Source organism: Drosophila ananassae, chromosome 3R (assembly GCF_017639315.1).
Source record: "Drosophila ananassae strain 14024-0371.13 chromosome 3R, ASM1763931v2, whole genome shotgun sequence".
Classification (NCBI taxonomy): domain Eukaryota; kingdom Metazoa; phylum Arthropoda; class Insecta; order Diptera; family Drosophilidae; genus Drosophila; species Drosophila ananassae.
In genome coordinates this window covers 20,296,099-20,311,060 of record NC_057930.1, presented here as the reverse complement: position 1 = coordinate 20,311,060, position 14,962 = coordinate 20,296,099, and the positions used below count along the sequence as shown (strand labels likewise).

The 14,962-nt window shown below is 40.1% G+C and overlaps 1 protein-coding gene across 2 annotated transcripts; it reads right to left on the bottom strand.

Moving 5' to 3' along the window:
* Positions 1-17: 17 nt before the first annotated feature.
* On the bottom strand, positions 18-10,570 carry LOC6497299 (sodium/hydrogen exchanger 9B1). 2 transcript variants are annotated; one of them, XM_014906136.3, is made up of 6 exons: positions 10,288-10,570; positions 3,099-3,407; positions 2,753-2,861; positions 1,724-1,972; positions 1,488-1,660; positions 18-1,419 (listed from the first exon to the last, which is right to left on the bottom strand). In XM_014906136.3, exons 2-6 carry the CDS (start codon positions 3,396-3,398, stop codon positions 139-141), a joined length of 2,112 nt encoding a protein of 703 aa, XP_014761622.1. In that variant the 5' UTR covers positions 3,399-3,407; positions 10,288-10,570; the 3' UTR covers positions 18-138. The 2 variants fall into 2 exon arrangements, with proteins under 2 accessions (XP_014761622.1, XP_001962369.2); XM_001962333.4 differs by lacking the exon at positions 10,288-10,570 and adding an exon at positions 3,497-3,621.
* Positions 10,571-14,962: the final 4,392 nt, after the last annotated feature.

The following is a 14,962-nucleotide window of genomic DNA, read 5'->3' as shown; positions in this document are numbered from 1 at the left end:
ATTAAGCTTTTTTTATATAGTTTTTTAAAATCTTATTTATTTACTTCATTCGGAATGAATAGTCCGCTTAATCTAAGGTACAATAACAAAACAATCAACATTGTTCTTGATCCAACAAGAAGTCGAGTGGCACGCGGCCTATGTGTTGTAGGTGTAGGAGATGGTGGGAATGTGGGCATTGTTGAGCGTGTTGTCGTGCGTCTCCTTATCCTCCGGGATCTCAGGGTCCTCGCGCTCCTCCTCCTCGTCGATGATGCTGATGTCGCGGATGGAGGGCCGGTGGCTGCGTCGCCAGCCGGTGAGATCCTGCGGCTGTTTGGTCTTGGTCAGTAGCTTAGTGCCTGTCACGGAGATCAGGATGGCGCCGAGCGGAGCGGTCAGAACGATACTGAACACGCAGATGGTCTGCACGATGTTCGCCCAGTTGCGTTCGTCGTCCGTAGAGTTCTCGTCCAGATGCTTGAGGGCCACGGGTCCGAGGGCCGCCTGAACGGTGGCCTTGGCCATCCACGAGAGACCCACGAAGAACTTCTCCTTGGTGTTGAGACGATCGCCGAAGGCTATGCCGGCGGTGGTCAGGATGCGGATGATGGCGCCCGTGAAGATGCAGGCCGCTCCCACCGATACCGTGTGCGAGTCCAGCTCGCGAATCTTGATGGTGGCGCCGGTCAAGCCGAACAGGATCGGTTCGAAGATCATCCAGAAGATTTCGAAGGCTGTGGACACAGGGTTGTCCTCGACGTCCCAGCCATCCTTGCACCAGAAAAGATTGGACACGAACGCCGAGAACACCACGGCCAAAGGACCAGCTCCCTCGAAGCCCAGTTCTTCACTGCCGTAGATGGCCATCAAGCCGCCGGTGAAGAGGAGCAGCGTCCTCAGGGGCACCACATAGGCGTCACCCTTCTCCGGAAAGATGCGCGCCAAAGTTCCCCAGACGACGCCAAAGCCCAGACCGCCCAGGATGCACACCGGAGCCTGGGCAATCTGGTAGCCAAGACCCTTGTCCGAGAACATCACCGTGCTGATAATGCCAAAGATGGCCACCGAGAGGGCGTCGTCCACACCGGCCACGGCCACCACCAGGGTGGGAATACCCTTGGCCACGCCGTAGCCCTTGGTGCGGAGTCGGAACAGACAGGGAACGACCACGGCAGGCGATACGGCGGCAATGATGGAGCCCAACAGGAAGGACCAGATCCAGGGGAGGTCGAGAAGGAAGTGAGACATCACCGCCATGACAACCGCCTCCACGCACCACGGTATGATGCCCAGCTTGAGGATGGTTTTGTACACCTTCTTGAAGGCCTCCGGCTCCATCTCGAGACCAGCTCGAGTCAGGATGATAGTCAAGGCAAACTTGCGTAAGTGAGCCGTCACCTTGGAGAAGTCACCATCGAGATTCACCCAGCCAACGTTCTAAGAAAGGGAATATCAAAATGGGTGTCTAGCAGGAGCAGCGATTACTGGAGAAGGATAACACTCACCTGGAATAGGATGCCCACAAGGAGCATGCCAATTAGTCGGGGAAGGGTAGTCAGCGATATCACGTAGCCGCCAAAGTTGGCGGCCACAGTAAGGACGACGAGACCGAAGAGCTGTCCGCCAGGGGCAGCCGAGTCGCCAATGATTACAAAGGCTGTTATCCAAATAAGGACACCTGTAAAAGGGTATTATAATAAATTAAATTAGAGAAAACTAAAGATAAAATAAACTCCCTTACCAATCAAAATGATTGAAATTAATCGGGAAACAGTCCTAAAGGTAGGACAGAGCGGGTAAGGGAAGATCTTCTGCCAGAATGGTGGCTCCCAGGACGCAGATGGCTCCTCGCCACGGCACTTGAGACAGAAGGTGTACATCCAGGACTCCTCCACATAGTTGCCTCCGCCATTGCTGTCCCCCATCGATGTGTGCGGGTGGCCATTGTACTTGGAGTTCAGCACGTCCAGCGCATTCTGCCGATAGTTCTCTGCAAGATCAGATCAAATAAGATTCTATAATCTAGATACTAGATCAAAATTGAAGTAAAAATAGGTTGCGAATCATCAAGGCTTGTTTACTGGAAAAGGCAGCTGGAAAGTATTCCATCACCCGTGATGAAACTCTAATTAGGTGATAACTATGGGTCTTTTTTTGAAGGGGAGTCCATGATCAAATACGTCAAAGGCGGAGGCAAAGTCAAAACATTCCCGATAATTGATAATGTCAACTTGAATATGAAATAGACGCAGAACCAGCGCCTCTCGTCACACACCGCCCGAACTTGAGATATTTGCTTTTTTAACTGGTTAATTCATATCACAATCTGTGATCAGCAAGAGTGTGATAAAGTCGAATTTTATTTCATAAAGTACATATTAAGTGTGGGAATCTTCCACTTCTATTATAATAATTTGGTAAACTTTTGAGTAAGTCAGGAGAAAGTCTATGAGTTACCAGACTGAGAGAAACTTACTCATCCTCAAGATATATCCCATAATGATATATATTTTAGATAGACGTTCAATGGTCTACTGTCACAGATATTTTTTAAACTTCTCTCCTTCAAAAATCTATTGTATTGTTACCTAAGAATTTTTATATCCAATATCACATAGCGTTAAATCAATCTTAACGGCAAGCCCTCTTTTTTTTATGAAACGTTTCAAATTCCTAATTAATTTTTGCGGCAAGCCCCTTTCTATAGTTAATGGTTGAAATTCCTGTCGGAATTCCTTTTAAATTTGAATTATATAATTAAAAAACTCACCATAACTATGTGTCGAAGCGCGATCGCTTTCATTGTCGTGGGGCACTGTTTCCTTCAGAATGCTCTTCCTTCGCGCCGGCCCGATATCCGTGTGCGAGTGTGTGGATGTCTGTTGGGGAAATTTCATTTTATTCTAGAGTCTATACTTATTTTTAACCCACCCACTTCGTTATCTTCGGTCTGAAACTGATCCGATAATCAACCCAAGTACAAAATGTACGCAAACGACCGTTTTCATTAGGAGATTAAACGAACAGGCCAAACAAAATCCGATTTTATGATGCCCACCAATCGAACGAACTGATCACAATTGTAATCAACAACCACACGGCACCCGAGCTCTCACCTGTGAAATTTTCCGCCTGGGGTTCTGCTCATAGGCGGGATTATCGTAGCCGGAACCTCCGCCTCCGATTACAGGCGGATCCGAAATAATGCTAACACGTCGCTTGGGCTGGCTCTCGATGACGATGGTGCTCTTGTGGCTTCCGGATCCATTGCCACTGCCATTGGCATTCGGCATGGGCACATCGCTGTGGATGGGTGTGGGGGAGGGCGCCAATATAGTCGTCGGGGTGGTGATAATCGCCGGAGGACCTCCGGCAGAGGAGTCCTCGCGGGCGGCTGGCTCTCCCGTGGCCGTCATCTTGTGGCTCTGTCGAAACGGATTTTTAGCCATTATTATCTCTAGTCTATTGATTGGTTTATGGGGTTTATTATGATGTTAATGGCGGCTAGGCTTACACTGAACATCTGCCGCCGTTGCGAATGGAAGGAATAAAAATATTAATAAGCGATACGCGACTTTTTACAACTATCTCGTTCGGCGTTTAGCAATGAAATAAATTCATTACCAAGCTCTGGGGACTCGGCCAGCTGCAGGTGCTAACTCACACCATAGCAGGGCCCCCCACACATACAGAGACACCTGCTGTATGCGGCCATTATAAATGCACTGAGCAAAAACGGAGGGTGCTAATAAGAAATACTGATGTTAGATCTTTCCTAGAAGGGGCTGATACTTTTGATAACAAGCAGTTTTCAAAAGCAAATAAATATAAACAGACAATTATTCCTGATTTTTCCGGTAATAAATAAACTGAATCTATTTAAAATCTTTAAATTAAAAGGTAAATATTATGGAAAATATGTTTTTTTATATTTTATTTATAACATATCACACATACGCCGTGGTGGCTATTATTATTCAACCTAGTTTTATGAAAAATTCAAGTTTCTTTTTATTACTCATTTTTAATTTAAAAAAAATTACCCTTAAAATAACAGTCTAATTTCTATAATTTCTATAATCTTAACCCCTAATTATAGCCAAAATCTTCAGTGTACGTGTGAAAATTTTGTGAAAAAGTTGTGAAAACGTTAAAGAGTAACGTAAATATTAAATAAATATTGTAAAAAAATATACTGAAAGCCTCAATAAAAATTAACAGCAATTAGCTTTAATTATATCACTGGGACGCCTAGTATACGGTCTGTGATATGGAGACATTTGTGTATCTCCGACCCATGAATATGAATATTAATATGAAAAAACCCGGTCGGTTGTCGCTTTGATGACCAAGAAGCGTTTTCAGATATTTATTTGGCGTTCAAATATGACGCGTTTTATCTAAACAAATTCACGTGAGTCCCGCGGCCCGGCTTAGAATGTGGCAATTTTTTGTTTCTACTCTTATTTCTACCGTCGCGTCGAGATGTCTCGAAATAATGAGTCTGAATTGATTATTTCGTACATTTTGGGGTGATTATTTGTTTTTCGGGTCTTTCCGTTGTTTTTGTATTATTTTTTTGTGGCTAAGAGAATAAATGTGACAACAAGTCATGCGGTTCGTTAGCTGAAATCAAACAAAACCACAGGCCTGGCCTGCCAGAGAGCTGGTTGCCTGGCAAAATGTTGATTTTAAAGTCTATTTTTTTTGTCGTTTTGTTTGATATTCAAGAGTTATACAATTTGCTAATTTATGGTTCACACAAAAGCTTGCAGTAGCACATATAGCAGGTGACAAGTCTATCTAAATTTTGAACAAATTAATATCAAATTATTCCCGGGTGATGGACCATAAAATGGGAAGTAATTTTAGCCCCAAAGTCCTCCGATCTTATTCAATTACTTCGTCATTAAGGAATGTGCAACATGTTGACTTTATTCACGCTCTGATTAGAACCCTAAATATAGACTTAAATATGGACAGGGCCCAGGGGAGTCCATATCAGGAAGGGAAGAGACTATATTTGCAATCACAACTGCATAATTGGCCAGCCACGCTCAATGTTTTCAATTTTCACCTTTAATTAGCGCCGATTCAACAAATGTCTGCTATTGATATGAGTAATTTGCCGCGATAAAAATTGTTTTAGACAATATTTATGCTTGGACAATCACCTCAGGAGCTCAAGAGAGACAGCTCAACTCCTGTGACTCCAACAGCCCATGTCTTAATCTGAAGCGATGGATGAAATTTGAGTGCCTCCAAGTGGCAATTTTTTGGGGGCTCGGGGCTCTAATTGACGCGTGTCTGGTCCCAGACAGTGGCGAGTTGACAAACTTTTCGGCACATGAGCATCAACATCATCATCACCACCTTATCGCTATCATCATCGCAATTTCAGCGTCACGTGCTATCATGCGAACAAATGGCGAACAAAGCGACTTAATTAGCATTCGTGTGTCATCTGTTAATGTTTTAAGCCATATAAGCAAATATATCTGGTTTGTCATAGTACATCCCTATTCAGGTCACCTCTAGGGAACACTTTTTGGGGAATCCTTCAGCAGGACAATCATGGTTTTTTATAAAAAATAACTAAGTTAAAATCAAGATATTATGGAAAACTAAGATTTCTTTTGAAACTTCCCGGATTAATACAAAAAATTTAAACCCCTTGATACTTTTATTTAATTATTTTATTGATTCATAGATTATAATACATCTACTTCCCTTAAAAACATTTTTTAACACAAATAACCCCAAGTACCCTTTTGAAACCATAAAATAAAAATGACATAAAAAGACGAACAGGGGAAATCCCTCTCAAAAAGCTACTTAAGGGTTCTTTTTTTTGATGATTGCAAATTATTTTTTCATTTCGCTTTTTTTGTCATCAGTTTTGCCGCTCTTTGACCTTGCTGGAGGTTGCCACCACCCCCTGGCCAGCACCACCCACCGCCGCCTGGCGGAGCAAACCAAAAAGCATTTTGCATTGCCAACGAATCGACAACAACAAGGATTGAGGCTACGTGACATGTTTGCGAGATCGAATTGGCCGAGGCATAAGCAAATTCGAACAAGTTAGTTAGCTTGGGTCAGTTGACTGGAGCGGTTGTTGCCCAGTTGTTGGTTAAAAAAGAGATGGGGCAGACCCCCCTTCTATTACTTATCAGGGGCGTTGCGTCGCCAAGCCATTTTCGGGCCATTCGAACCAAAAGGTTTTCTTAGCACGCTTCAGGCCTCATTGCACAACCGCCAGCTTCAAATGGGGGGGCCTAAGCATTTACATTTTACACGGATTTTCGAATTACGTAGGTGCTCTGATGATGGCTGAGGGTTTTTGTTTTTGTTTGTATTTTATTTTTGTTTTTTTTTTTTTTGGTGGTAGTATCAGCTACTGGTGACGTGATTCGTTTTTAACTTGGACTAACCCAGACTGCCCCCCAAACGCATTTTCTGTTCTTTGAATCGAGTTTCTGTAATTAGCCCTGTTGTTGGTTTATTGTCATTGTGTTAATCTAATCGACGGCTCTGAGTGAGCACTGTCTACAGAACAGTGCTCAATAATAGATAATCATGACAGATAATAAGTTTCGCATTCTTATACAATTAATCCCCCAACTTGAATGCACAAAACGTGTACATTTTATAGAACAATTCACTTGAATTGTCGGAAATCCAAATGAAGGAAATTCGTAATTCTTATCATTTAAAGTCACATGTGCTAGATGGAAAGATTTTTAATAATGAACAGTTTAAAGGAATACTTCGTTTTAGAAGGCTAGAGATGGAACTTCTATGAAAAATCAGTTCATAAAGAGATGTACATGGCGGATACTTAATATTAATAAGCTCTCATTAGAAATCTGAAGCAATTTTCCTCAACTTCCTCTAGACACCTGAATTCTGAATAATATTAAAAACAACGTATTATTGTTCCATTTTTTTGTAAAAAGTTCCGACAATTGCAATTCATATCTTTCCCAATTGGGCATCAATAAAACTCTGTTTATTGCCATGGATCGTTTCTCGACTTTATAACTTCAGTTTGACGTCAACAAGACGCAGTTCAACTCCCAGCTCCGGTTCTGCGTATTAATTGATCAATTGATCAAGAGTATCAGTGGAGCCCAAGAGTATCAGTCCTCGGAGGAATTAAAAGGAATTCCTTAAATAGATTGAATTGAAGTTGGCCTATGGTTTTATTGCCAAGCTTTCACGAGGCTATCTCAAGTCGTATATTTGCATTAATTTATAACAAATATAAAAGACTTTCAATGATTGATCGCAGAATTTAGAAAATCCATATAATATATTACGGTTCTCGGCTTATCTGGAATACGGTCGATAAGAAAGGGCGCTTACCGAAAAAGATTTAGTAATAAAAACCGAAATCGAAAAAAGTAAAATAAAAATCCACAAACCACTTGACTGACGGTGTGATGACCATAAAAAAGCGAAGGGGCCACGATTCGCCATCGATTGTTGGCCAGATAAGAGAGAGGGAGGCAGGAATGGGGTGGTCGGACACCCCTTATCGTTCCGCCGGATGAGTTAATTGGCTTGTATTGCCCTACTAGCACATCGGCTACCGGGTGACGGTGTCTCGATTGTGATTGATTCCAAATGCTAAATACGCAGCCCACTGCCCGTTCACTGAATTGCGATCCGATCGCGAAATATGTGTGATTACTCCACTTTCGAGTGTTTCATTAACAGAGCCACTCCACTCGAATATCAATCAGCCATGAAACCCATTCCCACATGATCGTTTTCGATTTTAAAGTTCGATTTCCCCCGATTTCCTTTTCGGATTTTGGTTCGGCTTACTTCTCGGGAATGTTTTCATTATCTACCTCTCTCACTCAATTGCTGGAATTGTTTATTAAAAAATTATCAATATCTGTAATCCGATGTCGGAGTCTACTTCCCACCACACCACACCCCACCTGTTTGTTCTGGCTCGGCCTTTTGTCATTAGTCGCGTTGACAACTGCTAATTGCGGTAAGTGTTTATTGGCCCAATTTTCGTGGTATATGATAAGATTCGGTTTTGGTTTCGTTTTTTAATTATGCATGTATTTCCCTTACATTCGGTTTTCGTCTTATCTCTGGATCTTTTCGGAGGAAACTTCCTCAGGTTATCTTACCAGCTGGATGATTTACATTTTTGTTGATACTTTGGATGGGTATTAGAAATACTGTTTATTACACCGCCTTTAAATTTTATCTTGAGAATATTGCAGCTATATATCAATTATGTTATAACTATATATCAATTATAAATATCTATAGACTATTAACGATCGTATCGTAAACCCCTCAGTATTTGTTTATCCAATCACATTGTTTTTCTGTCAAAACAAATTCTCATATAAATTAATAAAATTATTGAACCCTTGAGTTCGCTTAAAAATATTTCAGAAATTATGATACAATTGGTAGCACTGCTAATTATTTTTCCTCATTCAATAAAATATTCTTATGCATTCATTTGGAGTTCATTAAGAAATCATTCACTTGGCATTAATTTCGGTCGAAATGCAAATGATTCGAAAAAACGTAAATGAAATTTAATATATTATATTGAAACAAATTAATAACTTTGGGAGCTCAAAGTCGAAGCGAAGCGACCGTTTTAATCATAAGCGAGTGTAATTTGCATTTGTGGCGGTTTTTTAAATTTAATTGGTCAACGCATTTCTACCAACAAAAAACACGTACGGCCAGATATGTGAAATATCTAAAGTACAATCGTGGGCATAAGTATTTTGACACAGCGATGCTTCATTTTCTTTTTCAATTATTTCTTTATTTAAAGGAAAACAATTATTGATTTAATTTCAAATAGATATTAGTAATGTATTATTACCAAAATAACAGTTTTAGGTTTTTTATAAATATATTTTTTATTTATTTTTTAATTTAAACTAAAATAAACTAAATTCGATAGGTGGCATAAGTATTTTGACATAGCTTTGTTTCACAATTAAATATAACAGAGTGCAACAGTGATTCTGAACCTTTATAGTGAAATAGTAGGAATTGTTTAACTGTTCGAGTATTACACAAAACCGTGTATAAAAAATTGTTTAACACCCTAAAAATCTTGATTTATTTTAACAAAACCAGTTTTCGGGACTTTTTTGCGCTTAAAAATTCCTAAACTCGTTTTTTTAAACCGATTTCAAAATTGCCGATGTTTTTCAATAGTTAAAGGTTGTAACTTTTGAAAAAAAAATATATCTTCGATTTTTTTAGGCAAAAAGGACAACATTTTTACACCTGAAACTGAAATTTTCGCCTTTTGATCGTGTTTTTCGGATTTTGACGCCAGTTTTTCGGTACAACTTACAAAATTTCTGTCATGAATGCCACATATCAATGTTGTCTCATTAATACTGAATAAAAAGAGACAAATTTCATTAAAAAACTATGAAAATTGTTGAAGTTATCACGGTTATTCCAAAAAAAGTCAATTCAACATTGCGAGCACTATAAGAATAAGAGCATATTCCTACTGTTACTCCGGTGCGCTCGCAATGTGACAGAAATTTTGTAAGTTGTACCGAAAAACTGGCGTCAAAATCCGAAAAACACGATCAAAAGGCGAAAATTTCAGTTTCAGGTGTAAAAATGTTGTCCTTTTTGCCTAAAAAAATCGAAGATATATTTTTTTTCAAAAGTTACAACCTTTAACTATTGAAAAACATCGGCAATTTTGAAATCGGTTCAAAAAAACGAGTTTAGGAATTTTTAAGCGCAAAAAAGTCCCGAAAACTGGTTTTGTTAAAATAAATCAAGATTTTTAGGGTGTTAAACAATTTTTTATACACGGTTTTGTGTAATACTCGAACAGTTAAACAATTCCTACTATTTCACTATAAAGGTTCAGAATCACTGTTGCACTCTGTTATATTTAATTGTGAAACAAAGCTATGTCAAAATACTTATGCCACCTATCGAATTTAGTTTATTTTAGTTTAAATTAAAAAATAAATAAAAAATATATTTATAAAAAACCTAAAACTGTTATTTTGGTAATAATACATTACTAATATCTATTTGAAATTAAATCAATAATTGTTTTCCTTTAAATAAAGAAATAATTGAAAAAGAAAATGAAGCATCGCTGTGTCAAAATACTTATGCCCACGATTGTATGTACTTTATTATATCCACTGGCATAAACGTTGAACTCGGAATATGAAATGAGTTTTTTTTTTTTGCAGCTCAGTGTTTGGGTGCCTGGATGCCTGGAGTTCTGGGTGTGAAAATGGGTTCTTCTAAGAAGCCAAGACCTACTTTGTATTCACGCGGCGGGCAGGAAATTAGAGAACTTTCCGTTGATGTCTCAAAATCTGCTGGCACTTTGTCACTTTGTCGTTTCACTCTTCGCGGAAGAGTGTAATTTCGTCAATTAATTAAGAACGAGAACCGAGAGTCGTTGTGCCGGCGAAGACTTTTACTTTCATGTTTCACGGTGCCGGGGGGCGAATGGTATGGAATGGTATGGACGATGACGATCCGCAATCGGCAACCTGCTGCTTAAAAACACGACTAAATCGCTGCAAATTCTTGCAAGCGTTTTATAGGCACGCACACACACACACACCCCTGCATCGCATTAATACAAAAAATATGGAAGAATTGAATCGAACTCGCGCTCCCTCTCTCTGGGTCACCCGAACGAGCGCCCGAAGTTGGATCGCCCGTGTAAGTCTTCTTTATCATCGTCTTCAGGTGATCCACACGATTCACCCACCTGAGCACTGAGCAGCACCACCTCGCTCTTCGCGGTTCGGACGTAAATCAAACCCGTGTGTAAGCCAGACACTTGCCACTTGCCACTGCATTTCGATATCGCTCTGTCGAAGTCTCAATGGGTATACGATCTGGTATAATAAAATGGTCAAGAAACTAGTTTCCTGGACGCGCTTCCCATGCCACTCGACAGCCGACAACCTCTGGCCATAAATTCAATCTATCAGAGGTGGTGGGTAGGTGCTTTTCAAGAATTTACTATGGCGGATCCAATGTCATAGATGTACTTAGCGGTGCGAAAATACATTATTTATGTATCAGAATATACGACACGAAAAAGTATGCAATAAAAATGATTGATGACTCGAGATAACAATTGGTTTTTCTTCAATTAGTCACTCTTGAAGCAGTCAATCAATCGAAAAAAAACGAAAGCATTTGATGGTTTTATGGCCAAGCTAATCAATTCATAATGCCACCGTCGCGACTTTAAACCAAACGTATTATTCGATCAAGTTTAGAGGGGATTACTTAATGAATGTTTTAATTACTGCTACTGTTTTAAAATAACAAACAAGCACATAAATCGTTTAATTGGGCCAACTAAATCGCAAATCATTCGGTAAATATTGATTTAGATTATCCAGCCCAAATTTCTCTGATTGTTTACCTTTCCAGACCATTACTGGCAAGTCATTACTATCACCTTCAAAATTATTAAGACTCTTGGTTCTGACCTTCTTCGTTTCGATATCTTGGCTCTAAAATATGGTTATCTTTATAAAGACTTACAAATGATGGCCCTAAAAATACTAGATATGACTAATAATGCAGATCATTGTCACAAAAATTGGATAAATTCTTTCATTTTTGGTTGTTTACGTTCCACTTTCGTTTATTTATTTTGTTTCAATTTGGGGATTTGAATAAATCAAACTTCACCTGCAATCTAATACCGGTATAATATTGCATGTGTTTTCATGCATGGCATTTAATATTTATTGTAAATTTGTTTATCTAATTTCCGGCAATATATTTACCAATTCTGTGCACCAAACTGTCCATATTGCATATTGTTTTTTCTCTAACACCTCCTCAACCTGACACGACCCGCCATAACGACCGAATTCAATTGAATTCAAACAATGCGCAATATTTTGTAGAAATGTGTATAAACTTTTTGAATGGAAGTTCTCTAATTATTTGAGGGGCAAGTGGCAACCATAAAATGCGTCAGAGCAGTTAGATGGCGACTGAAAATGTAACAGGGCCAGAACGAAGGACCAGGAACATGGATTTGGTTGGGGGGTCACCATAAATTAACTTTGCCAAAATTACAAACATTTTTCCCATTAAAACCCAAATCACGGATCACCACACACACTCACCAACACACCTATACATGTAAAAACATTGGTTACAGAGACACATACATGGACACATGGCTGGATGGGAATGGAGCAATTTCAATTAAAGCTAATTACAACCAATATCGACTGCCAACAATGTCAAGCATCAAACACGACGAAGCCACCCCAAAGAGGAGGTAGGATGCTGCTTAGTTAGTAGGATGGATGGATGGGTGACTGGTTGGTTCTCTGGTTGAGCCGAAATAGTGGTCCGGGACCTGGGACCCGGGTAGTGTCATGTCTGGGTCGTGCACTGAAAGAAACGGCGGTGATCCACTCAGAAGGTGTCACTCAATGTCCCGGCGAGGGTCCGCCTGCGGGGTGTTAAGTCCTCCGAATGGGGAAAAACGTAAGTAAATGTTTTTGTCGTTGCAGCTGTCGTCCGATGGGATATGGAAGCCAGGGTGGTTCCTGGTTTATTTTTGCACATCCATCAGCTCAGCTCGTTTATCATGTGAAAAGGTTAATTCCTTGAAAGATATTTTAAAGCCTACGATATATTTTCTGGAATAAAGAGTTCAAATGGTCTATGTGGCGTATGCGTAATATTTATTTACTGATGCATGATATATCTTAAAATTGATTATGTCTGGAAAAGAAGGATAATTTAAATCATTAAAAATAAGTAGAAAGCTTTGCCTAATCTTTGGTTGCATATATTAATTTTTGGAAAAAGCTTTTCGCTGCCTTTATTACGCTAAATGGGATAAAGGGCGACAGATATTCTAATTTGAACAATAAAGGGAACACCCTACTCGGGATGCTAGGCAGGAGTGTCTAAGTGGGCGGCGGCTGCTGCTCGAGGGTCCACGAGGCAGAGTCTGAATTTGAGTCACAGCCCGTTGAAAATACTCCCGTCGCCGTTGCCGTGGAATAATTAAAGCAAATTTGCACTTCAGACAGTCGCCCGTGGAAAAAACAACGCAAACAGCTCAGTCCGCAACGCTGGCGACCCACAACAAGAGCAGAGCCAAGCACCCCATTCCCGGCAGTGCTAGCGAGGACTCCTCCTTCAGCGGTGACTGTGGCAATAACAACAAAAACAATATTCAAAAGCAAAAACAAAAACAACGCCGGCAGCTGCCACTGCCAACATCAACAACAAAAAAAAAATTTTAAATAAAAAGGGTGCACCAAGAGTGCTTTGGAGGTGGAACTACGACGACAATGGCATCAACAAAACGCCAGTCAGCCGGGAAAGTATGCGAAAAAATTTGTATATCTACGTTTGTCCTTAGGTGTGTGCCAGCCGAGGTACAAGTTTTTATGTGTGTTTGTGTGTTTATTCTAGTATAATATGGAATAGAGCCAGAAACACAAAAACAATGCCAGTGAGTGTCACAGAAAGTTGAAACAGGAGCGTACTTTGTATGGAAGGAGGGAAATTCTACCCGAAAATTGCCTTGCATCTAAGGCTTTCTTCTTAATTTTTTATTAAAAATTCTCTAATAATGGTTTTCAAGGTAAAACAGATCTCAATTTTGTAAATAAATCTTTAAATCGTTTTTCTGTTTTTACTTCCTCAAAAAAACATCACCGAAAGCAACGGGTCGTATGCGTAATATTGTGAACTTCGCATTACGTATACGTAGCGTAGTCCGAACAGGTTTGATAAGAACAATTTTAAAAATTATCAAAATTTATAAAATAATCTTCCAATAATTATTATTTTATTACGTATACTTAATATTACGTATACGTAGCATTTTACATGTTTTTTAAGACTCTTACGTATACTTAATATTACGTATACGTACAAATATGATCAAAATTAGAATGAATATTATGAATATATATGAACCATTCATTCCTGCTTCTATCGTATCTATCAATTGAGAAATTGAATCTATCCCATTGTAGAAAATAATCGAGTATCAAATTATATATGTATGTATTGCATTTTTCGCGCTATTATTTTCCCCCTTAGATGACTAATTTAGTGCGCCTCGAAAGTGGCCTGGAAACCTTGGATCAAGCCCCCGTTCCGCTCCCCATTTCCCACTAGCCGCTTGTAACGAGAGAGAGTGGCGGTAACGAAAAAATAAAAAAAATAGAAAAAAAGTAGAAAAAGGAAACCGAACAACGGCCGCGATGACGGACTCGTGCGGATGCTGCCGATGACGATGACGACGATGCTGCCTGCCGATGCCGATGCTGATGCTGAGATGCTTTTCCTGTGGCTTTTCTCACTTGCTGAGCGCGCAACAAGGACCAAAAAATGCCAGGACAGCAACAACAATACCAACAACACCACCGCCACTGACTACAACAATAATAATAACGAATGGCAACAATAAACTGGGCTTGCGCCAAATACGAAATACGAAAATTTGTGGGAAAAACGAGCGAGCCTCTCGTGCGACGACGACGACAACAGTCACAATAGCAACAACAATGGCCCAACAATGTGGGAAAACAAAATCCCACACTCACTCACACACACACACACACACACTCATACAGAGACAACAGAAACACGAAGCTTCTCTCACAGGAAGCCAAAGCTGCTCAAAGTCAAAGTTTTTGGGTGCGTGTGATTGCGTTTGTGTGAGACACAGTGTGTGCTTGGGCTGTGTGTGTGTGTTAGTATTGGTGGGAGAGATTGTGCCGAAAAAGTTTTCAACTTGAAATTGAACTGTGTGCCATAGTTGAAGGAAGAAGCAGCAGGCAGTAGGCAGCATCAGACAAATTGGAGAGCGCCAGTTGTTGTTTCTCCTCTCACATCCTCTCCTCTATCTGGTTGTGCTGCTGCTGCTGCTGCTGCCGCCGATGATGCTGCTTGGTAGTTGTTGTTTTTGTTGTTGTGG